Below are 24,274 nucleotides of genomic sequence, written 5' to 3'. Positions count from 1 at the left end.
GGGCTCACTGCTTCCTGTTCGGGGCAGGGAGGCCAGGCAGCAGTAGGGGTGAGATGTCACTGCACCCTGGAGCAAGAACCCAGCCCACGCCCCGAAGCACTAGGGCATCAGGAAAGTAGCCCCGCTGTGCCCTGAGGCCTTCCAGGACAGTGACAAGGCTGTTACCTGCACTCAAGTAGCAGGAACAAAGCCATTTTCACCAGGCCGAGAGTGGTTCCTCCCAGACCCCCACAGCACCCCACGTGTAGGCTCCACGTGTAGGCTCCAAACAAGCTGTCATCACACAGGGTCAGGGTAAAGGGCAGGAGGAGGGCAAGTGCTGTCCTGCTGGAGAGCAGCCAGAGTGGGCTGTGACAGGTTGCACTAATAAGTGTTATTTTTCTCTGAACAGATAAAAAGGCCCCCTTCCCGACCTAAAGCAGATGACTAGGTCTCTCACCTCCCACAGTAAACAGTGCCTTCATCAAAGCAAATTTCGTTTCAGTGCTACTTAGTAGTAAAGTGATTTGGGAGGTTCAGGGGAGGTCTGTTCCTGCTGGGGCCTCTCACGCATATTAAGCATGTGCTGTACAGAGAAACAAACCTCCAGCCTCAAGAGCAGCTTAATAAAAACCTTGTTCCATGGTTAATGTAATGGGCCTTTGTTTTGGTTTCACTGAGAATGAAACCAGCGCCTTCTGGCTGAGCTGCGTCCAGTTCCTTCTGTCCTGTTTTAAATTTTGATAGTGTTGCACTGAATTGCCCAGCTCTCCACTCCCTGCCAGGGGGCCTCCCAGAGCAGTGCTGGCATTGCCCTGAGCCTGCCACACCCAAGCTCCTGTACACTCTCATGCTTGGCTTTGCATTTGTCCTGCAGTCAGTTTTACAGAGAGACCAGGCTAAAATCTCAAGGCTTTAATATTGCTTTACACATTCACTTATAATAATTCAGCCGAAAAAAAAGCTTCCTGATGCTGTTAAACATGAGCTTACAAAAAAAAAAAAAAGCCATACTTACCCATTAAGTTATTCCTCTTTGTATCAACTAAAGCCCATTTGCAAATTCAGGAAAGGCTGCCACATCCTCTGGATGCAGTGGACATACACATAAATAATTTAAAACTTGAAGCAGACAACATGCACAGCACCTAGTGTCACAGGTGCTCACTGCCAAAGTGTCGGGGGTCACCAGGTAGCCCTTTCTGATGGTGTTGCAGGACACAGTGCCCTGCAGCCAGCTTAGTGATGAAGTTGGCCCGTCCTCTTCCTAGCCACCTGTCACTGGTCGCCGTGTGCACCCCCACACATAGTTGCCCAGCTTGGAGGCGGGGCTGTGGGTGCAGGACCCTGGTGCTCGCCGACTGGCAGATCCTCATCTTGGCACACGCGTTCCTTTCCCATTGAGCCAACCTTTATTAATCTGTTAATGAAATCATCAAGGTACACTGGCTAGGTGCCACTGTCTACTTCTCTCCTACTGCTTCTGATGCATCACTTATCTAAACTCACCTTCGTCAACACAGGCTCAGCCAGCGGGCAGGCGCTGGTCTGCCCAGTAAGAACTGCAATCCCTGCAGTGGCCGTACAGTCTCAGTCAGAGCCTGGACAACAGACGGCAAGCGTCAGCCCCAGGTCTGCCCTCCTTTGTGTACAGTGCGAGCTTCCAAAGCGGGGCCACACAGCTTGCTATGATTTTTGGAGAAAGAAAATCACTTCTCCATTTGAAAAACCATTAAAAAAAGAAAAAACTAAGGAGAAAGTGTTAGGTCTTAATTACCCTGCCAGAGCTTACTACACAGTGAACCAAATGGGAAGAAGAGCACTTCCTCACAAGTATGCAAGGCAACTCTATAAATGTTCGTCAATAACTTAAACGGCTTCCAGGTTGTCCCGGGGGTCTCTCTCTCCGGCCCGCTGGAGCGTCCCCTGGGACAGGCTGCTGCTCCCTGCTGGGTCCCTTGCTTCAAGTGCGTACAGGATTGAGGCTGATGGGGTGGAAGCGGTGAGGACTTCCGTGGGCGTGGGCAGGTCTGGGAGTCGCAGGTGTGTCAGCTTATGTGGTTTGTCGCCTGACCTCTTCTTTTGAGGTGTCGCTTCCTAATTTTGATCATCCACTTCACACTCAGCTTGGCAAACTCGGATGCTTTAAACAATGCCAAGAAGGCCCCGCAAAGAAGAGCGATTGTGTTCCAAGGATTGGCTGTGATTATCTGCGAAAGAGAAACAAGGTCACTGGCTCGCTTCACCAGACACCTTCAGGACCATCGCCACTGCCAGGAAAACACCTGGGCTGCAAACCTTGTCACTGTCCTCCGTCTACCTTTCAGGCCACAGCTGGTCCAGGAGCAGCTATGAGCCCCTCCCTGTAAAACACTGGTTCCGGGAGACAAAAATGGTTTCCTGAAAATCTCTGCAAAAATATATTTAGTACTGAGTTGTTTGTTTTTGCCTGATCCAAATATAAGCGGCTCTGCTTTGGGGTAAATTTCCCTCAAACTGCACCCTGCCCAGGAGGTGGTCAGTTCCTCTCTTCCCCTCCCAACACAGCTACCTCAGTTTCCTGCCGTCTCTGAGACTCCCAGGTCTGCTTCGGCTCCCTCTCCTGCCCATGGCACTGTCCTCCCCTCCTTGGCCCAGTCCAGACCGAGGTGCTCTGTGCTTTCTCCAGCCACCAGGCCCCTGGGCCTCCCTGGGGGCAGCAGGGCTCTCGCCCACAGGCTCCTTCCAGTCACTGGCTGGCATCAGTGATTCAAAGCAGAAGACCGCACACTTGATGCTGTGTGCTTTCCTAAGGCAGGGCACTGCGGGGGTCCACGACTGACTACTGACTGCTGACCTGCTGAGGCCTGAGAGACAGCCCCTGCAGGCACCTCACGCTCAGGGCTCCACAGAGATGGCTGCAGGTCAGCACCTGGCCAACCATGCCCCTCGCAGAGCTAAGGGACAGGGATATGACTCTCATCTCCAAGGAATTCCACCTTGGGTCCACTGTTCACGTATCTAAGCGCCATGCTGATGCCAAGACACTGTCCTAACAGCAGAGTGCCTGCCTGGCAAGCACAGGGTCCTGAGCTCAATTCTTGGCACGAGAAAAAAGAAAAACTAAAGAAATTAAAAAAAAAAAATACAGGTGTGTGATAACAGGAATGCCAGTTACCAAGGACTGGCCCACTGGGTGCCGCATTAATAATGTTCTTTTAGCAAAGCTTTCCAAGTCTCCCTCCCCTTCCCAGATTGAGAGTCTGAGCACGCGGCGTTAACTGATGCTTTAATGATCTGTACCGTTCTGCTTGGGCTGCCCACAGATAAGTACCTGTCCTACAGAGGACTGTAAGAAAGAATGACTTCTACTAGTCATCCAGACAGTAATGCTTTCTGCTTAATTTAATATCTCTATTAAGCAGCTACTCTGTGCTAGGCACTCTGCTAGATACTAGGTACATGGTGAGGGGACAGCAAGGTTCCCACCTTCCCAGAGACAAGTCTAGCAGCACTCAGTTACACGCAAATGACAGCGACGTCAGAGTCATGAGCTCCAAGCTGTTTCATACACTAAGAAGACAAGGACAGCAGGTGGACAGCCTGCGGGAAGGAGCCCGTGGACAGTGCACAGGGCACGGGCCCCAGTGATCATAAATGACACTCACGTCTTGCACTTTCTGGATGAAAGGATCTTTCCATTCGAAGACCACAAAGAACAGCTGGGCGCTCTTCTCAGCGGCCGGCCTCCGGTCATTGTAGTTAACCACGCTGGTCTAGACACAAAGGAGACAGTTACCCAGGGGCCCTCCCCTGCCTGGTCCCAGAAAGGAGGGAACAGGAAAAGAGTCCCATACTGCGGCTCTCCTGACACCAGCTCTGGAGCAGGCGGGCGGGCACCGAAAATCCTCAGTTACACAAGATCCTGAGCTGGGACCGAAGCTAACATTTTCCCATGGTTTCTCAGGTTCTCTGAGAAACATCTAGATCTGGGATGTGAAGGAGGAGTTTGGGATTGTCACTGAAACGTGTGATCAGGCATCCACACTCACTGGTAAGGGGTACATCAGGGTCACAAGTAAAAGCAATCAAAACACCAAATCTTAGAATACTTATCTTCAGAGCTGGGTATTTCAACCCTTCAAAGCTCCACGCCCAGACCCACTCAGCTAAACATCCCTACAAGCAAGCACTTGGAGGTGAACTGTGCATACTGGCATCACGACCTGGACTGGCCGTGCAGCTAACAGGACACACAGACCCAGCCAGACCAGCCCAAAGCACAGGGCCACCGTGTCATCTGCGCCTCAGCGCAGAGGGCCAAGGAATGATCCCAAACTCTGAAGCACAGGTAAGAACATCCTTGAGTTTTGTTCAAAAGAGCTCACAACTTCCAACTTGGTCAATACTGAACGGCATTAAGATTAGGGTTGCCGGTGTTTTCAGCCTTTTCGCTCAGATCACAGGTGGAGCCATTAGGAAAGCCAGGCTATATTTGAAATCCGTATGCGTGTTAGAATCAACCCTAAAAGTAGAGGAAACTACTCTGAGCATGACAGGATGTAAAGGATATCCATACTGGTATGAATCAGTAACAGCTCTCAAATACTACAATGCAGTCAAAGATAAGTTTTTATAAAAATAGGTGATAGTATATTTAACTATAATAAGCCAGTGTTGTCGACAAATCTATTGAAAATAACAAGAGAAAACATAGTAGCTACGGAAGATCATTTATATTATAGTTTTGTAAGTCTTATCCATTGCATGTTTATCTAGGAAATTGTTTCGCTGTCTTGTTATGAATTGGTTTTCCCTATAATACAGAGAAGATAGGAACAAATACTCTGAGGAAGAGACCTGAAAAACTCGAGGCTTATTTTGTAGCATTATAATATAAATTCTAGCAATCTATTGCTTGCTGATTAAAATGACTCTGGACTGGTTTCTTCAGCTCAACTTCAGCATATGCAGAGATGGGGACGGCTATCACAAAGAGAATGAGAGACGCGATGGTAGTTGGAAATGTCTTCCCTAATTTGGAACTTGAGGACCTAAAAAGACTCCATCATCCTGTAATGATTTTATTAGTTCTATAATATGCAATAAGTATAGAAAGTGGGTGAAGTTAGGGACAACTATCTGTAAGAAGCTAGAGACAGTTAGATAAGGTAGATCTCCAGTGGACTTGCTTTGAAATCTGTATTTCTTTAAATTGTTTTTTATTTTTTTTTTTTAATGTTCTGTTCTGTTTTGATATGGTTAACCTTATCCTCTTAGAGATGTAAAACAAATAGGTGGGACTGATAATCATATTACGGAGCTTTTGTTCGGCCATAGAGCAGAATGGTTTGTAGGGTCACTTTTTTGAATGTCATTCTAAATACTTTAATTCTATAACCTAAACAGCCATTTCGAAGAAGACAATTTGTAACTTATCAACTGGCAATTTCTTACCTTTTGTTTGTCTGTAATTTAGTATTATTTTTCTACCCTTTTATTCTTTAATCTCCATGTATTTTTTTTTTTTTCGTTTCCTTTTCTTTAAATAAAAAAAAAAAAAAAAAAAAAAAGGAAAGCCAGGCTAGGTGGGCTGCACCTGAACCCTAGGTAAATAAATCAACACCTCTTTCCCCAGACCCTCGGTGGGGCCAGGTGAGGGCTTGTGCAAGTGTGTAGGACACAAACCCAGGTGACCATCCCAGCTCCAGGCATATCTCCCACACCCCACGCCCAGGTGTCAAGGATCCATCAGGAGACCCCAGCCCCAGGAGACTCCTGGTGCCAAGCAAGGGGACTGAAAGCTTTCTGATCTGACTGCCCGCTACTGAAGACATCTGAACACAAATACACACACGCTTAGGGCTGCACAAGTGACAGAACACGTGCTATCACTGTACTTGTGCTGCACGGATTTGAAAGCATCCAACAACAAAACGATACAATAAACACACGAAGCCAGCCAGGATCTGCTGCCGGCTTCCCCGCAGATCATCACACACAGCTCAAGGCCCTGCTGATCCAATCTCATCCTTGCAAATAATCACTTGCTGCACCATGGGCCATGGGTGTGGCAGCCAGGCACTGGACACCAACGGACAAGAGACTGGCCTTCCCACAGGGCGCAGTGACTGTGGCTGCTTGCCCAGCTGGGCCACTAGAGAAGGCACAGATTCCTGGGGTTCCCTCTGCTCACCCTCTGGACCCTGCTCCATGACGCCACCCGACTCCAGCCGCCTACCTCTTGCCTGAACTCTACCGCCTCCCGCCCGTCCTCCTCCTTGGTCTTCACCAGTGACATCTTGACCCAGGTGCGGAAGCCCCCCGAGAACTTCCAGCTGGAGTAGGCGCTCTCGCAGGCCTGCATGAAGCCCGCCTTGTCTGGGCTTGAGGGCAGTGGAGAGAAGGGGACGCATGAGCAGGCCTGAGGGCAGCAGCTGGTGCCCCCACTGGGAGAACCCTCCACTCGCCCACCCATCCCCATGCTGTAGCAATGCATGTGTGTGCAAAGCACTCAGGACCTACAAGAAGGACTCCAGAGAAGCAGAGTCCACAGCAGCGTTCACTGGCCTCTCAGGAGAGGTTTCGGAGAACCCGGCCATGGGGACACCCACCACGTGGACCTCAGTGCAAAGCACAGGCCCAGAGTGCTTCAAAAGTCCCCCAGGAAGGAACGGGACAGACAGGCTTTAAGCAGCGCAGGGTGGGGGCTGTGGGTGGCACAGAGGGTAAGGAGGACAGAGGCCCTGGTTCCAGGGAGGGAAGGACCAGGGGCAGCAGGCAATGGCCTCCCTGCTGTCTGCGAAGATGCAGAAAAAGGGCAGCGTCTGAGGAGGGGAGGCTCCAAGCGTGGGGAGCAGCTCCTGCTCCACCCAACCGGCCAAGCTCCTCCATCCCAGTTTACCAGAGCAGCCGAGCTAAGGCTATCAGTCCCTGGGCCAGGGGGACCGGTCCAATGCCACCCCCTCCACTCCCAGCATGCAAAGGGCCTTAAGAAAGTGACAGGCCACTGTCCACTGTGACAGCCACCTTTGCAGGAACTCCTGGAAGGAGGAGAAGAGCAGGTAGTCGATGGCACTGAAGTCCTCGCTGCTCCCGTTCAGGCGGAACTGCAGGAAGACCAGCTCCCGCTTCTTCACCTCCTGAGGCCCCCGAACCACCAGCGCAGATTTCTGCAGGAAGACAAAGGCCAGAGTCTCCGCACAAGGAGCGCCACGCAGACCCGTACCCCAGGCGGCCCAGGGAGCCCAGAGCCGTGGCCTCGAAGCCTGCGGAGACCTCGGCCAGAACCTGCTGCCAGAGCGGGCCAGCCTGGGGAGTCATGGGCGCCCGAGTGCCCACACTGCACCTCTGCCCGCTGGCTTGCTGGCTGCACTTGGAACTCTGGGCTTCATTCAGTGAGGAGGGTCACTCATTTGCTCTGGGTGCAAATGCTTCCTTGCAGGCTGCCATACTTCGTTTCCAATGTCACTTGTTACACGGAAGCTTTACATTTAATACATGAAGTCTTTCTTTATGGCTGCTGGGTTTTGCTTGCTAAAGCAAGTCAAAATTAGATCAATAGTCTCGCTATTTCTTTATAGCACTCTTATAAGCCACTGTTACACACAGCGAGTTTTTATGACTTTGGTTTTGTCTGTAGTGCGTAGCAGCAGTCTAACTCCCACCAGCACACAGGACACCGGGTTTTCAGCCCCTATGCCCCTCTCCTTTATCCTAAGTGATGCTGAGGTCCACATGCACTACTCTGCCTGCCACACATGTGCACCTGTCCTGGTGCCAACACACCACCGCGATACCGTCCTCTCACGGTCTAGAAGGTGATACTCACAGGCAGCTCCCCTCCTTGTGGCTCCTGCCTCCCTCACATGTGTCCAGGTCATTTCTGTACATGAGCTCTTATAAATGCACCTTAGCTCATTCAGGTCCACAAAAAGATCTATTAGGACTTTGAACCGTGATGAAACTAAACCGATGGATTAATGTGAGAAAACCTTTATAACTGCTCTACGAATCACTGAAAAAAAAGTGTACTCACAAAATGTTACGCACACCTGTACTCACACATACACCACACTGAGGATTGTATGTGGCATTTAATTCTCATGCTTCCTACTGCAGATCTGGGGCTGGGAATGTAGCTCAGAGGCATAGCGCCTGCCTGGCAGGCCCAAGGTCATGAGTTTGATCCCGGAACCAAAAAATGAAAAAGAAAAGATCTGAAGATGTGTGGGGCATTAAAACCACACTGAAGGAACAGCATTGCTTGTTTCTGACAAGTTTTGTTGAAATCCACAATCACCCTCTGGGCTGTGCAAAAACACTCGTGACTTAAACCTCAGTGGACAGAGCTTGAGCCTCCTGGCAATCTGAGCTGGACACAGCTCTTAGGGCTGTCATCAATGTCACTGCCCATCCTTCAGGTTGTTCTTATCTGTCCATTTATTTCTACCCTCTGCATGGTATTTGCTTTAGCAAAATTGTGACAAATTTGTGACAAAAAGGGCTAAAGGTCCTGTTTCCATCATCCTCCCCTTCCAAGACTGCAGGTCACAAAGGAAGGCGACCCCTATGGTCCACACCATCTCCTCAGCAGGGAGAAACTCACCCTGCACTTCTCACCTCCCTGGCTCCAATGCCGACCACAGGGAGCTGGACAACACCCAGGGCCTGGCAGGGACATAGAGAAGCCACTGCCAGACACAGCACCACCCTGCCCGTACGCCCAGGCTGCTCCTGAGACAAGAGAAGCCTCTCTCCTGTCAGCCACTGTGTCCGGGACGTGATTTGCGCCAGAACGAGGCCTACCTTAGGCTCTGGGCCACACAACCTGGAATCGTGTGTTAAGGCAGCAAAAAAGCCAGATGCGGCATCGGCCTCCCACTGGGTGGCAGGGCAAGAGTGAGCTACGGTGCGGGGACAGACACAGATCTCGTGGGCTGGAAAGGCAGGGCTTTCCACAGGCCAGGGAACAACCATTACACCAGGAGCATGAGAGGCCAGAGAGCCAACAGGAGCCTGAAGATGAATAGAGTTCAGCATGGCGAGACCTCCATGGGGCTGTGTGGTCTGCACGCTTCTGCTCCCTGCACAGCCTCGGGAGGGAGCAGATGGGGTCACAAGCCCCTCCTAGTCTGTGAATTCAACCTCAAAATCACTTTCCAAATGACACAGTGGGAATGGGCAGAGCAGGGCTCCTCCTGTCACTGCAGAAATGGCCACTGGGATCAGGACCAGGCCAGAGCATGAGAGTCTGGGGCAGCAGTGCTTCCCGGCAGGTGGCAGGGCCCACCTCACCCCTCCCCTGCCCCAGGGAAGCTGGAATGCTCAGACCTTAGTCCTCCCCTGTTCATTTGTACTTTTTCCTGAGACAGGGTCTCGCCGCATTGCCCAGGCTGGCCTTGAATTCCTCCTGAGGAGCTGAGCTGGTGGGCAGGACAGACGGGAGGAGAGGAGCTCTTCCTCAGTTCACAGCAGGGCTGCAGGAACTGAAGAAACTAGCCAGCCCATCAGGATGGCTCTGGAGCAGCAACCTCATGCACCCCCTTCTCTTGGGGAGATCACTCTACACCCTCATCACACAGCTCCTGGATAGCTCGGCTATGTCACGGGGTAAAGAGGCCTTGGAGGCCTCAGAGCATCCTTGCTGGAGGACAGGGAGGTGTCCCTAAGGGAGGTGGCTGTGAGTCCTGACAGTCTCTGTGACAGTGTCTTCTAGGTACAACCCCTACACACCACTTTCCTCAGTCTCCCGCTTCCCGAGAGGACCTGGCTTGCTCTCCATGGTCCTCATCTTCTGCTGTTGGCTTTACAGGACCACAACTTCGCTGCTCCGGTACAGCGGGAAAGGTGTGGGTGACGAGCATCAGGATGCAGTCTCCCCAAGCTGGCCCGCTTCTCTGTACTTTTCGCCTGCCTGCAGGGGCCATCATGAGCCACCTAGTGAAGCAGCAGGGCTTCACTGGGGAACAGCACCTCCACAGTCACCCCACGAGGGTGAAGGCTGTGGATGCCTGCGCAGCCCTGCTCTCTGACTGTGCGACTCTGAGCTGGCACCGGGCAGCAGTGGCCTGGGGCCGGGGCTTCTCTGATCTGCTGACTCTGTCAACCCAATCTGCTGCTTGTATTTTGCACCAGTTCCTGAAAATTCTGTCTGCCTGTGACCCCTTCTTAGTGTGCGGGTCAGCGTCCCCCTATCCTATTCTGTTCCTATGCTTTCTGCAGAAATGAGGATTGTGTCAGTAGGACACCCAGAGGGGACAAGTGAGGGAGCCAGTCTATGTGATGCCGGAAGGTCACAGTCAGGACGTAAATCACCCTGAACAAAGCCCCTCTGCAACTCGGACCCTGAGCAGGTGCCACTCCGCCAGGTAACCCAGAGCCTCATCCCGTCACTGCCCCCAGCCAATCACCCTGCTGGGTGACAGCGAGGCCAGGAGTCCTCTTCACTCGTAAACTGGCTCAGAATGTGGGGCCCGGGGCCCAGGCTCAGCAGTGATGGTTCAGCTGGACTCTCACCTGGACACCTAGGGTTCCAGAAAGTATCCGATTCTGCCGAGTGGCCAGGCAGGGGACACACATCGCTGTGTCACAGCAGCCACTCCCTCAGTCCTGGCGTTGGGCTCATCCCACTGCCAGGAGTCCCCGCACTCACACAGAACCCAGTGGGCATCATCTCCCAGCTCCCATGCCCGCAGAGGTGAGAAGGCCTCACAGAAGGACAACGGGCCCTCAGGGCACAGGGTGGGGGTAGAAGTTACCACGGTCTGATTGGAGAGGGGGTGCGTGTAGTTGATCCTCTGGGTGGTACAGTCCATGTCGCCGGGCTGGCCAGGGCTTGTCAGCGGTGGAATGACCTCGTAGTAGTGCTTACAGCTGAGCAGCTGGGCCTGCCCAGGGTACAGGGCAATACCTGGGCACATACAGGAAAGTGAGCATCTGCAGTCACAGTGCCCAGCCACGCCCCTGAAAGCACCTCACAGCCACCAGAAACAGCCTGAGACAGGAAGAGTTTCAGAGAGGAAGCCACACCTGCACCTTCCGAGTCTAGTGGAGGAAAAGGGCCCCACCCCACCTCAGCCTGCAGCCACCCACACTCCCTCCCTCCCTCCTCCACAGTCAGCTCTGTGTCAGAGCCCAGCTGCACCTGCCCCTGGCCCATCATCTACCACGGATGGCCTGGGCACCTCTGGGTCATGGGAAGCCCAGAACCACCTCTGTCTCATCTCTGCTCTGATCATGCAGGTGGCAGCCCAGGAGCATGGCCCCAGCCCAGCCAGGTGCCCACCCCGGCTCCCTGATCACTGATGCCCTGGACTTGAGGCAGAAACGCAGAGAGCAGCACCCACAGCAGAGGTGGATGTTCACAGGGACAAGAGGCCAGTGGGCAAGCAACACCTTAGCAGCCACAGCAGACATGGGAGAGGGGGGTCGGACACAAGACAGCAGGCCAGGCTGCCAGGGAGCCTGGGCAGCAGGGTCCGCCAACTCTGGCCCCAGCCGCTGAACAGTGTGCCTGGGCAGGGCAGGTGGCACGTCCCGGTGCACAGGCCTGGAGCCATAGAGCTCAGGCTGCCCCTCCCTCGTGACTCCAGGGTCCACTCTGGGGCAGGGATGGCAGCCCATGGGGGACCAGACATCCCACCAGGGCAGGAGATGTACTCGCTGTGGCCTGCAGTCCCTCTCCAGGCAGGGCCCTCCTCTCTACCACCCTTCCCCAACCTACTGTCACCACAGCACCACATGTCCCTGCCCAGCTCCTCCCCCACCACAAACCCCACGGCCTGACATGCTCTTCAAGCCCAGCTATGACCCCACTTCTCAACAAGGCTCCCCCAGCACCCACACCCCCACCCTAGCCCTGCCCTGCCCTGCCCTGCCCGCCTATAGCTCTACCTGGCGCCTCGTAGCGATCCACCTCTTTATAGGACACGGACATGACAGGGTGCTTAAGCTTCTCACGGAAGTCCGTGATGGTCTGGTAGACCAGGAAGACAGCCACAGCCATGAGCAGCAGGTAGATGAAGATAAGCAGGACAGAGAAGACGTTCTTCAGGCAGGCCTTGCTGAAGCGCAGGCTGTTGGAGGCCGACTCGCTGTCCAGGCCTGAAACGGCAAAGCCTTGGGGTCTGACCTAGCTGCTGGGGCAGGGGGCCAAGGCGAGGCTACCCCATGGCCACGTCCTAACACAGGGTCCCTGGAAGCCACATTGCACCCTCCCTGCAGGGCAGGACACCACACGGCCTGGGCTCCCGGCAGCAGGAACCTGTGAGCAAGGGCCGGCCGACCCAGGTGTCCCTGCCCTTTGCTCCAATCTTCCTATGCTTTCTGATTTAGGAAGGTATTTTCCAGGGAGTCCTCCCTGACCTGCTCATTTTTGTGGGTGCCCCTTCCTCAATGTCCCCAGGGCATCTGTAAGTCCCCCACTTCATCCCACAGCAATATCCCTAAGTTTTTATTCCCCCAGGCTGTCAGCTCATAAGGGCTAGCACAAAGTCATACTTGCCCACAACCGAATCCCAGGGCTGCCCGCTGCTCCCAGACACAGGGGCCCTTTGCCCCACATGGTGATTGATTAATCGTATCCTCATGTCACCCCTGAAATGCAGCTCCACCTCCCTATCTGCACCTGCACCATCCTGAGCTGAGTCCACTCTGCTGTGGTCTGAATTATGTCCCCAACCCCGAATTCTGACAGCGTGGAATTCTGACAGTGTGGCAGGGCCTTTGGGGAGCTACAGTTCAGTGAGGTTGTAAGGGTGGGGCCCTGATCCCTACGAGAGGAAGGGACCCCAGAACATGTGCACATGGGAAAGGCCACATGAGGACACAGCAAGGTGCCACCTGCAGCTGGCGTCCTGACCCTGGGCATCAGCCTCCTGTGCACGTCCACTGTGTAAGCCTGAGGTGACCTGAGGAAAAGCCCTGCCTCCACAGCACAGCTGGCACAAGGCTGGCACAAGCGAGGAGTCTGAATGCAAGCCCAAAGGCCTGTGTCTTCCAATCATGACAGCTGTACTCCCCTGCCACAGACAGCAATGATAAAATCTGAATACCATCAAAATCGGGGTAAACCAGAGGAGTGTCCACCTTTGGAAAAGAAGAAGTAGAGAGGTGAGATCTGTAAATCTGTAACCTTTTGCCTGAGGACACGTGCCAATCTCTGAGGGACAGGGCTCAGGATGACAGAGTCCAGGCTGGGAGAGGAGTCACAAGATTGAAGAAAAAGCCCGAAAGGGAAGGAGCTGGAGATGGGACAAACTCCCGAATAATTAACATGCTCAAGTCATTTGTGGGTCGAGGTGGGAGTGGGGTCAGAGGCAAAAAATAGGAGCTGAAAACAGAAAGAGAATTGAGTGGTTTCACTGCTGCTAATACAGGGCAACAGGGATTTGAGCCTGAGACTCGCCACACTAACACCTACTAAGACAAAACATCTTCACGAGGGTATAACGGTGCCGAATCTCTACAGCACACACCTCACAATGGCCAGTGTTCAATAAAAAATTACCAGACACCGAAGAAAGGAGAAACTGTGACTCACAGTAAAGGGAAAAAGAACCAACACCAAGATAACCACAGGCAGCAATGAGCAGACGGAACTTCACACTCCAAAGACTTGGGGGAGACTGTGCGGATCCCTGACAGAATTGCTCCACCAGCCCCGCCCTGCCACAGGCTGTCAGCCAGCCCCCAGGGAGTCTTCAGAGGGCAATCTGGTCTCTGAAAGCACCATGGGACCCCTACAGAGGAAGGCGCCTGGCTGGATGCCTGTAACCCTGGGAGCCGGCACCTCGCAGAGAACAGCAGGTTAGGCTTCACCTACATCTCTGGCTTCTTTTCAGGGATATGGTGGGTTGGGGCTTGGTGTCAGTTGCATTTGCATACCATAAAATGTATGCTTTTGAAAACAGATCAGTAGTTTACAGTACATTCATGAAGCGTGCAACCATCACCACCAGCTAATTACAGAACACTTCAGCCATCCCAAAAGGCTGGCCATTAGTGGTCCTTCTTCTCCTAGGGTCTGCAAACACTAACCCATTTCCCATCTCTATGCACTGCCTGCTCCGGACAATTCGCACACACAGCATCACAAGTGTGGCCTTTGACCCTTCTTTCGCGTCAAGCAGTGTTTTTGGGGGTCCTGCATGCTGCGAGCAAGAACCAGTCTGCATCTCTCTGCACTGCTGAACAATATCCCATCGCATGAGTACATTTCTGTTATCCAGCAATCATCAGCTGATGGTATTCGGGTTACTTCCTCCTCTTGGCTTTAGGAATGACGCTGCTGTGTTTGTTCATGTGTACATTTGAACATGGACCCAGCTTCTCATTTCTCTTGAGCAGGTTCTGTGGCGGTATCACCAGGTGCTGTCATCTAAATGTGCCCCCAGTCCCATATTAAAGCCGTGTGCCCCACAGCGGTGCTGTTGGGAGAGAGGGGGTGAAAACTTCAAGCTGGGGGCTGAGGGGGGGGGGGGCTGAGCCCCAGCCCCTCTTCCTCTTTTCCACTTTCCCTCTACCAAGTGTCCCACTACGCTTCCTCACCACACGCCTGAAATCTCCAAAAGCCAAAGTAAACCACTCCCCTCCGTAATCTGGTTTATCTCCAGCATCCCCTACGGTCACACAGCAGATCACGAGAGGGGGCGGTCAGTCCCTTCCAGACACGAAATCTGCACCACGTTCTGAATGTGCGGGCCTCTGGCTCCCCCACCCTGCCTGCCCATGTCACCCATCTTCAGGGTCTCTGATTGTCAGCTGTGCTAAGTGCTACAAAGGAAAACATGAATTTGGGGAAAAGGGGGTCTCATCAGAGAGGCCAGGGAAGGCTCAAGAGAAGGAGGGAGGAGCTTGTCCGTGGTTGCCTGCCTTCTCTCCCCGCGTGTCTCAACTTCCAGCAGGTACACCAGGAGCACCACTACGTACCAGCTCAGAGCAAGGTATTTAACCTCAGTGGTTCAGGATGCATCCCGGTGCAGTGGTGGTGAGCCTAAGGCATGTGTGCCAAAAACAGAGAGGAGGAGGGGAGAGGAGAAGGGCGATGGGGAGGGCAAGGAGAGACTACACTGGATTACCCAGGGAGCAGGAGAGGGTGGCTCAGAGATGAGACTAGAGAAAGATGGCTGAGGACGGAGGAAGAGGCCACAAGCCAGGGACACAGGAAGTCCCTATCAAGCTGACAGGACAACGGATTGTCCCCCAGAGCTCCAGAAACAAACTCACGCTATGGACGTTTAGTTTTAGCCCAGTGACACCTATTTTAGCCCAGAACCAGAAGGTGATAAAATGTCGTTTTAAGCCAGGGGGTTTGTGGCAATTTGCTATGGAAACAAAAGGAAATGAATGCAAGGAGATACCAAAGGCTTCGCTGCCCCAGAAGCCTGGGGGCTTGGGGCAGCTGCACCGCTGCCTGTGGCTTACGAGGCTCCCATCGGAGGGTGCTCACAGAGGTTTGGTGCTCTCTAAAAAATCCTCAGAAGAACAGGTCAGTGGAAAGAGCACGCCAGCCCGCACCTGCCTCCACAGAGAACCAAAGCACGTGTGCACAGCTGCACACCGAGATATGTGGTCATGGGAGATTCTGCAGTCCAGTCAGCAAGACAGAGACTGGAATTTTGTGTGATCTGGGGACCTGGGATGAAAGCATAGGAGAAAAGCAAAATATGCGAGCCTCTGCCCCCCAGCTTCATGGCCCAGGAGGGGCCTTCCTTCTACAGCCAAGGATGAAAGTGTCCCCACCCCCACCCCACAGTGGTCAGTGTGGGTGCCAGCCAGCACAGCTCAGGGGACATTTCCAACCCTCACAGGCTGCAGCCCACTTAACTAAGCAAGCTGCAATCCACCCAGCAGCCTCACTTTGGAAAAGGACTACAATCATCTCCCAGGACACCCCAGGACAGAGCCACCAGCCCTCTGCAAAAGGAGCTGCTGGCTGAGTGTGGGCTGTGCTCAGAGTCAGAACCCCTGTACGTTCCTACCTCTGGACCCGACAGCCCACCACCCTGCCTGGGAGAATCCCCTGGGTCCCACAGACTAACTGACCCAAGCCCATGCACTGGGCCACCTGCATGGTAGGGGACAGGCAATGTAACACAGGAGAAAGTGGAGGATACCACACTTGAGTCCAAGCAGACAGGGAGCTTGGTCTGCTTGAGATGGGCCATGTGAGGACGCACACCCATGCAAGGCCAAGGTAGGTGTCCATGAGGTTCCCACCAGGCCCCCACTTCACCCTGTGCTCAGGACAAGCAGGGAACTGAAGGGCTCTGCCACCGAGGCAGGAGAGGAACACCATGCTTTCTACTGCCACCCTGACACTGCATCTTGGGTGACAACACTGCATTCACGATTAGGTACTGTGGCTCCTGTCACTACCTCTCCTACAGCGTCTGAGCCCTCACCATCGACTGTCAAGGACAAGGCTTGAGGCACCCTCACTGCTGGGGCTGTCAGGCCAGGGGCCCTTCAGTAGCAAAGCCAGCATCAACCATTCACCAGGAGACCCCTGACCTCCTACTCCCACTGGCAATCACAAAAACCCACAGGCTTGAGCCTGAGGAGAGTCAGGGCTACAACAGCAGGTTTCCCAGAATGAAAAGACTCCATGAGCCCAGTGCAAATCCAGGATGGGGCTTGTTATGGTTTGTGTCTGGATTCCCCTCCCCCAAGCCTCATGCAGTCTTGGGCGTGTTTTAGAGGTGGGCTTCTAGTTTGTGACTGATTCATGGTCCAATGCTGGGATCATGGGTGTGAGGGCGGGTAGCCTGCGTACAATAAAAAGGAGGGGAAGAGGCTTGCTTTCTGTCTCCTGCCCTTTTGCTTGGTGCTTTTCTGTTCTCCACCACCAGGAACTGTGGCCCTCTGCCATGAGCCACCCTGTCTTGGATCCAGCAGACTATGGACTGAAACTGTGAGCTAAATAAACCTTTCCTTCCTTCATTTTAGGCATCGGGTAACTTGTCTCAGCAACGAGAAAAAAGTAACCAACACAGGGCTCATTCATGCCATAAATTAACAGAGCTCAAGCCACTATGAAGTACTTAGAAGAAAAATTGAAAAAATGGAAAACAAAGTCAGGGGACTATCAGAAATAAAAGTGAAATCAATTAAAGTTTGAAAAAGTAAAAAAGAAATGAAAACTCTGCAATTTGAGATTTGCTTACAAGGATAAAAGAGTAGAAAGGGTATAAATTGTATTTGAAAAATAAAGAACAGTTAAGGAGAAGAAGAGAGCAATATAATGAGAAGTTAAACAATTTGAAACCCCCTTCGGATAGTAGATCCAGGCTGAAGACTGTTAGAAGTAGCCTGCATCAGACTTGCACTTAAAAAGTCCAAGTGAAAAGTTACAACAGAAAAGCAAGCAGATAAAAAGGAACAGCTTCCAAAAACCTGGTTCAATACACGTAAGGAATTACTGACTATGAAAACTACAGAAACACTTAAAACTACAGAAAAAAAAGATGAAGCAAGTAATAGTCAACCTCAAAAAAAAGAAAAAAGAAGTAGCAAATCTCCAGTGCCGTGGAGAAGAGAGTCTGTTGGAGTGTGGTAAAGCAGGACGATATACAGAGACTGAAGAAACTGCAAGACACAATTCAGCAGATTAAACCATGGCACTGGCCTGCGTCCCTGCCCAGCCAGGGTTGGTTAACCAGCTTTTTCTACAGACAGGAGCCAAAGGGAGAAGTCAGACGGCAGGCAGAACTGAAGATCTGGAGACGAAACACCTGAACTGAAATCTCAAGGATTGTCTTAGAAAGTACAACTGGAAGTTGATCAGGAGATCTGTCTGGAGGACTTGCAAGTTGCAAGATCACTGCTAAGTCCAGAAGAAGGGACTGAGGGGTGGAGGAGATAAGTGATGAGCTTCCTGTGCAAACAGACCTGCAGGAGTGCAAGGCCTCTTGCAGTGGCCTGGGTTGGAATTTGTACTGGCAGGTGGTACTCAGCCAGGTCTATTGCCAGGCAACTTAATGGTTCCCACCTCATGCCCTGGCCTTCAAATGAGAGAATACAGACGCATGAGACCAGCAGGCAGCAAGAGCAGCAAGAAAGTGGAACCAGAGAATTAAACCACTATGCTGCTGAACGTGAAGCTGCACTCCTTACAGCTAGGATCCAAAATTAAGTCAGGACCTACTTGTTGAAACATCTCCGGAATCTGCACGCGTTTTAAAGAAAACAATACATAATACAAAAAGTAAGACTTTATTAGACTGTTTATATACCATTTTTATTGTTTCCCATTAACTATATGCCATGAAAACTTCCTTTAAGAAAAATACTTCTGTACTATATGGTGATGAAAATCCTTATGCTGTTTTCCAGCATCTAAAACTTCTGAGCAGAGTTTGTAAACAAAAGCAAGTACTACTGAGTCTTGCACTCGAGCTGCCTGAATGCCAGCTGTATAAACAGCATCTAGACAACTGCACTGTCATTAAAACTTCGGTGGAGTTAAATATTAGTTTAATGATGGCTTAAAAAAATGAGTGCGTATATCCGAAAAAGGGATCTCAAATAAGTAATGTAATGATACATCTCAAGGTCTTAGAAAACAAGAACTCAACCTGCAATCAGTACAAGGAGCAATAAAGATCAAAGCACACATAAAGGAAGGAGAGACGGAAAGATTAATAACCGGAACATATAAAGAGCTCAAAAAGTTAACACAAAAAACAAGTAATACAATCAAACTATGGGCAAATGTTCTGATACACGCTCCTCAGAAGAAGTGAAATGGTCAACAGATAGATGGAAAAATGGTTCAGAGCTTTGGTCATGTGACATCAACTTCCTGGGATGATTGTGAGCATTATGTATGGCAAATGCACACTAATAAAATAAACCTAATTTTTTTTAAAAAAATTAAATATCTGTAGTCATCAGAAAAGCGTTCACTGTAATCAGAGCAGCTGTTATTAAGCACACACAGACACACATGCTGCTGAGGCTGTCGTTGTGGGGAACAGGAACCCTCATACACTGAGGGTGGATATGTCAATGACTATGGCCACTACGGAAAACAGCACAGCGATTCCCCCAAAAAGCTAAAAACAGAGCCATCACATAATCCAGCTGCCCCATTCCTGGGTAAACACCCAAAGACATTGAGATCCGCACACCCTGGCTACTGTGCTACTGCTGGCAGGAAGCGTGGACTCCGCTCCGAGGCAACTGACAGACGTAGGGGTACAGTAAACACGGTGTCTGTGCACGGTGGTGGAGCAGTCAGATGTAAGGAAGAAACCGTGTACCTGCAGGAACACGGGTGGAGGTGGAGGACACAGTAAGTAAAACAAGCTGGAAAGAAATGAAATACAGGGGCTGGGGATTTAGCTCAGCGGCATAAGCGCCTGCCTTGCAAGCCTGTGGTCGTGATTCGATCCCTGGTACCGGTAAAAATACAAAAAAAAAAAAGAAATGAAATACAGCAGGCTTCCTCTCACACAGCGAGACAAAAAAGATTGTGGGGAGGGCAGGACAATAGAAGAGGGACTTCCACGGAAAAGGAGAGGAACCGGGCACCCTGAAGAGGACAGGCCAGGACAAGGCAGAAGCCAAGGAGGGCAGCTCAACGCAGCAGTGGGTATGACAGAGCCAGCCAGGGCGGGCAGCGTTAGGAAACGTCAGCTGCCTTTCAGCCTTCCCAGTCACACAGCAGACAGGATGACAATTTCATGCCTTATTCTTCTTCCCCACCAACACAGGAAACTATAGGAATGGAGCTCGGCATCCCCAACACACCCAAGAGGCGAAGTCTGGCTGGGTCTCCATTCATTCATTCTTTCACTCAGCAAAGTTCCCTGCATAGCCAGTGTCTGCCCTCCAGGAGCCCCGCTGGAGCAGAAGAGGCGTAAGTTGCAAGTGATGCACAAACACACACACATTCCAGCAGTGACCACGGCAAAGGAGCGGGGCATGGAGAGTGTACTTGAGGATGGGAAATGACATCATGGCCTGGAAGTCAGGCAGGCCTTGCAGAAAAAAACAACCAGCAGAGAGCTAGAGAATGATTAGGCATTAACTGGCGAAGATGGAAAGACATTGCGGGCAGAAAAATAAAATAAGAAACAACTGAAGGGTCCAAAGGCGGGAAGGAATCCACTGCCACGGCCCGAGCAGCAGACCACGCGGGGTGTGGAAGTCTGGAATATCTGTGTGACATGAGAACAGTGTGGGGACACTCAGGGAACTGAAGCAGCAGAACAGGCGTACGTGAGGTCACGGATGGGGACAAAAGGGCCCTGCAGCACACATTCCACATCCAGGGCTGGACAGGGTACAAATGGGACTGATGGAGAAGCTGGGACACAGCCTTCCTGGGATCGTGCTCCAGGGCAAGACAGGCCAGCTGCAGTACAGAATTCAGGACCAAGGAGGCCGAGGTGCCTGGAGGCCCCCAGTGATGACAGTAACCTCCTCACCCCACAGATCTGAGCACTGGGGCCGGGAAACACCCAGACAGCACAGGCCCACATGCTTGCAGCTTCCTAGGGAAGAAAACACGTGCCATTGTGTCCCAGGACCTGGCCTCAGCGCTTGCTCCAATGAGGGAATCAGAAGACATCAGCCCAGGCACCGCCACGTCCTCCGTCTCGGGCTAGTGAAATATGCATGGCTTCAGAACTAGGGCAACACCTGAGACCTGACACCGGGCAGAGGTGGCGAGGGGCTCCCGCACTCCCAGGGCTGCAAGGCGTCTGCACCGAGGCCTCCAGCTGCAGGCACGGCACAGCACACCCACTGCAGGCTCCGAACCCACTCACCTGGGCCAGCACCCGGACCTCGGACTTCGATGGCCTCCTTGTCCCGCTCGTCCGCTCGCTCGGAGTTCTCAACCACCTGGTCCAACTCCTCACTCAGCTATGGGGAGAAGCAAAGTGGGTGAACAGGCTGGTGGCATCGTCTTTGCTTTCCTAGACTAAAATGAGAAAGCAGAAGCTGCTACTTATGTAATTGTCACACACACAAAACCAATGATATGGGGTGTTTTAGGCCAATTCTATAGATCAGGACAATGAAGCTTAGAAAACACAAGGAACTTCCTGCCTACTCCTTTCCAGCACTGCTAAAACAACTTATCATAAAGCGAGCAGCTACCAACGCCAGGACTGTCCTCGCCTGTGCTTCTGGGGGCTGAAGTCTGAGATCAAGGTGTGGGCAGGGTTGGCTGCTCCTGAGAGTTAAGGAAGGACATCCTCAATGTGTCCCTCTGAGCTCCTAGTGATGACAACAACAATGCTCCACGTTCTGTCTCCACTCTCTGTCTTCCTCTTTACATTTTCCCTGTGCCTGTGACCCTCCAGAGTCATCTTTTTTAAGGACACTGGTCATGCTAGATTAGAGGCCCACCCTATTTCAACATGATCTCAACCATACTTGAAATGACCTTATTTCTAAAGAGTCACATACAGCGCCTACCTGGCAAGGGTAAAGTCCTGAGTTCGATTCCTGGTACCAATAAACAAACATCCACAGTCTAAGGTACTGGAGGCTAGAACTTCAATGAATATTTTAGGGGAGGAGTGCACCGTAGGGGGTTCAACTCACTACTGTTTTCATGGCTACAGAGGCAGGAAAGAGCTAGAAAACAAGTCCCCTGTTAGTCCGGTTCCAAAGCCCATGACCTTAACCACTTCCCAAAGCCAAAGGAAATGTGGTTGAGTCTGCTGAGGGAGGAAAAAAAAAAGAGTGAAATTGGTCTGAGCTCTGGAGAAGGCTGATTAAACATCAACTTGGGCTGCAATTGACAGAGAAAGTGGGCAGTCCAGGGGACTGCGCTAATCAGCAGCCTGGTAATCTCGCTATCAGGGCCCTCACCTGTACCATGGGCAGCTGTGCCACTGAGGAAGGCAGAAGGCAAACATGATAATCAACAGTCTCTGGGGTTGAAAGGAGGGGACTGGCAGAGGCGCTATCACTGTGCGGGTGTAGGAGGGATAAGGTGCCCAAGATTTCCTCAGGCTCATGCGTCTTCATTTCAGGTCTTCATTTCAATTGGGGATCCAACTCCAGCAGAAGAGCAGCTGTCATGCATCTATTTTTCTTTCCTCTCCCTCTCCACATCTCCAACTCTGCCCCTTAGACTCAGGTGAAATCTCCTGTTTAAAGCCCACCCCCCACCCCCCACCCCCCCACCCCCACCCCCCGCCAGCATAAAAGCCAACACATGTGAGAGGGCCTAGAGGCCAGGAAAGGCCCCAGGAGGTACAGGTCATTTCGTGGCAGCGCACACAGTAGTACCCCAAAGCCTCAATAACCAAAGGAAGAGAACAATGTGAGTCCCAGGAAAACAGCATTCTTCGATGCCCACCTCACCCAGATGCCCACTGACTTCCCCTCCTGACTCCCTGAAAGCCACACCAGGCCCACCAACTTGCCTGGCCCCAGCCAAATCCCCAGCATCCCCCATGTCCCAAAGCAAAATCTCTCTCAGCAAAGATGCCTAACTCAGAACCAGGTCCATGCTCAGAATGATTTCATTAAGAGAGATGCAGGACATTCTCTGGGCTGTTATGGGACTGAACAAGGTAAACAGAGGGGGCCCTCCAAGGGACAGAACCATGGGCATCCAGCTCGGCGGCATCCCTGCCTGTAAACCTGAGCCGTGCTGGGCGGAGACTGGGAGCTAGCAGTGGACCAGATAGGATCTTGACAAATAAGGATCCAAAGCTCCCTAGAAGCTGGCACTGCCCGCATCCTGAGCGGCTGCTATCTCGAGGCCAGGCACTTGCTGGCACTTTCCATACCCCAGCTCTTTTTTGCACAGTGAGTTTCCAGTGTGGCTAGAGCCCCGGAAGATGAGAAGATGCCCAGGTAATGGGAGATGAGGCATCAGGCCACGCGGCTATGCGGGAAAGTGGACCGTTCTGGGCAGACCAAGGTCAGCAGCATCAGGTCTTACGAACAGAAACTGCTCTGTGGACCTGGTAGGGCCTCAAAGCAAATCTGATCTGTGCTGGAAAACCCTGCAGGGAGAGGTGGCAACATAGTATCACACTCTGCAGCAAATAGCTGCAGAACTGCCTCGCTTGGCGAACCAAGGGGAGCACAAGGGAGGGGACCAAGGTCTGAGCAGGGGGCGGGGGAAGAGGAAGAGGAGCCCGCGTCCCCAGAGACCCGAGACCGGAGGGCTCTGGAGGAAGAGCTGTGTAAAGGAACCGCGTGTGCCCGTAGCACAGGGCAGACAACAGACAAAGGACTGGCAAGTGCACGGCGGGTCCCGGGAGGAGGTGAGCCTAGGGCGAAGGACCCAGAGCGGGGAGCAGCAGCTGGGGGCAGAAGGCGGCCCCTGAGACGGGGTGACGGGTCCCTGTCATTCCGCGGCCAGGGGCCCAGGCCTGGGGCTGGGGGGCGGCGCCCCGCACGCATCCGCTCTCAGGGCGCAGACGCCGCCGCTTGCTGCTGAGAGCCTCGCTCCGCCGCCGCCCGGACCCTCCTCTGTCCCGCGCCAGGCGGACTCGGAGCACGCGAGTCGCCCCTCCCGCCCCACGCCCTACACCCCACACCCCACAGAGTCTTTCCTCCCGCGCCCCACGCGCTCCTACCTCCTGGTAGGATGTGGAACGTTCCTGCCGGATCATGGCACTGAGCAGGCCCAAGGCGCACCTGAGCCCGCCGCGGCCAGGCAGGCGCACGGAGGAGACACTGCTGCCGAGCTCGAGGACCGCCCCGGCTTCGCGTGGCTACTCCGGTTCTGAGCGCTGTCCCGGAGACCCGGGCTGGCAGCGCTCGGCGCATGCGCATGGCTCCCCGCCGCGCGGGGGTCTCCGGGAAATGTAGTTCTGGGTGGGGTGCGAAGCTGAGCCAGACAGGCGCGTGCCTGCGACTGCTGACTTCCTCTCTTTGTTGCTGGGGTACGGGTGGAGAAAATGAATGTGAAGTGGAAACGGCAGGCCTGGCCAGATGAGGAAGCACGCCTAATGTGTAATTACAAGAGGAAGCTTGCGTGGCCTGGCAGTTCATAACCATAATCAGTGTCTGGAGAGAGCTTAGTATGTGTCGTGAACAGGATGCCCTTAATCCTGCAAAGAACCCTGTGAAAGGGGAACGTTTTTCTCCTGATTGTAAAGATGAGACCGAGGCACTTTGTTTTATAAAGGATGGAAGGAAGCAGTGAACAAAATGAATATTATTTGATTCAGGAATATTATTTTTCTGTCTACAGATAGGATCCAAACTCTTCATTACGGTTTAGGCTGTGCCCACCCCCCACCCCCCCACACACACCACCCACAGGCATTGCAATACTTGGAGCCCTGCTAACTTCTGCCTGCTTCACAGGGCCTTAGAGCCCATGCACTGA

The 24,274-nt window shown here is 52.7% G+C and overlaps 1 protein-coding gene across 1 annotated transcript; it reads right to left on the bottom strand.

The window, feature by feature from the left end:
• Positions 1 to 879: 879 nt before the first annotated feature.
• Pacc1 (proton activated chloride channel 1) lies at positions 880 to 23,702 on the bottom strand. The gene is made up of 8 exons (XM_003474211.5): positions 23,517 to 23,702; positions 20,736 to 20,832; positions 11,854 to 12,063; positions 10,719 to 10,870; positions 6,988 to 7,130; positions 6,200 to 6,344; positions 3,627 to 3,734; positions 880 to 2,189 (listed from the first exon to the last, which is right to left on the bottom strand). Exons 1-8 carry the CDS (start codon positions 23,550 to 23,552, stop codon positions 2,028 to 2,030), a joined length of 1,053 nt encoding a protein of 350 aa, XP_003474259.1. The 5' UTR covers positions 23,553 to 23,702; the 3' UTR covers positions 880 to 2,027.
• Between the last annotated feature and the right edge of the window lie 572 nt (positions 23,703 to 24,274).

The sequence above is a fragment of the Cavia porcellus genome, unplaced genomic scaffold (genome assembly GCF_034190915.1).
Source record: "Cavia porcellus strain 051 isolate PalLab524CR breed Dunkin Hartley unplaced genomic scaffold, mCavPor4.1 scaffold_26, whole genome shotgun sequence".
Lineage (NCBI taxonomy): Eukaryota > Metazoa > Chordata > Mammalia > Rodentia > Caviidae > Cavia > Cavia porcellus.
The sequence above is the reverse complement of the archived record's forward strand: the minus strand, read 5'-3'. Positions and strand labels throughout refer to the sequence as shown.

Excerpts from the sequence above, each read along its gene's own strand:
- Pacc1 (XM_003474211.5), bottom strand. The coding sequence starts at position 23,552 with ATGATCCGGCAGGAACGTTCCACATCCTACCAGGAG. Across the intron at positions 7,131-10,718 it reads CCCTCTCCAATCAGACCGTG|AAATCTGCGCTGGTGGTTCG; the intron begins GTAACTTCTACC and ends GTCTTCCTGCAG. Across the intron at positions 6,345-6,987 it reads TTCCAGGAGTTCCTGCAAAG|CCCAGACAAGGCGGGCTTCA; the intron begins GTGGCTGTCACA and ends ACTGCCCTCAAG.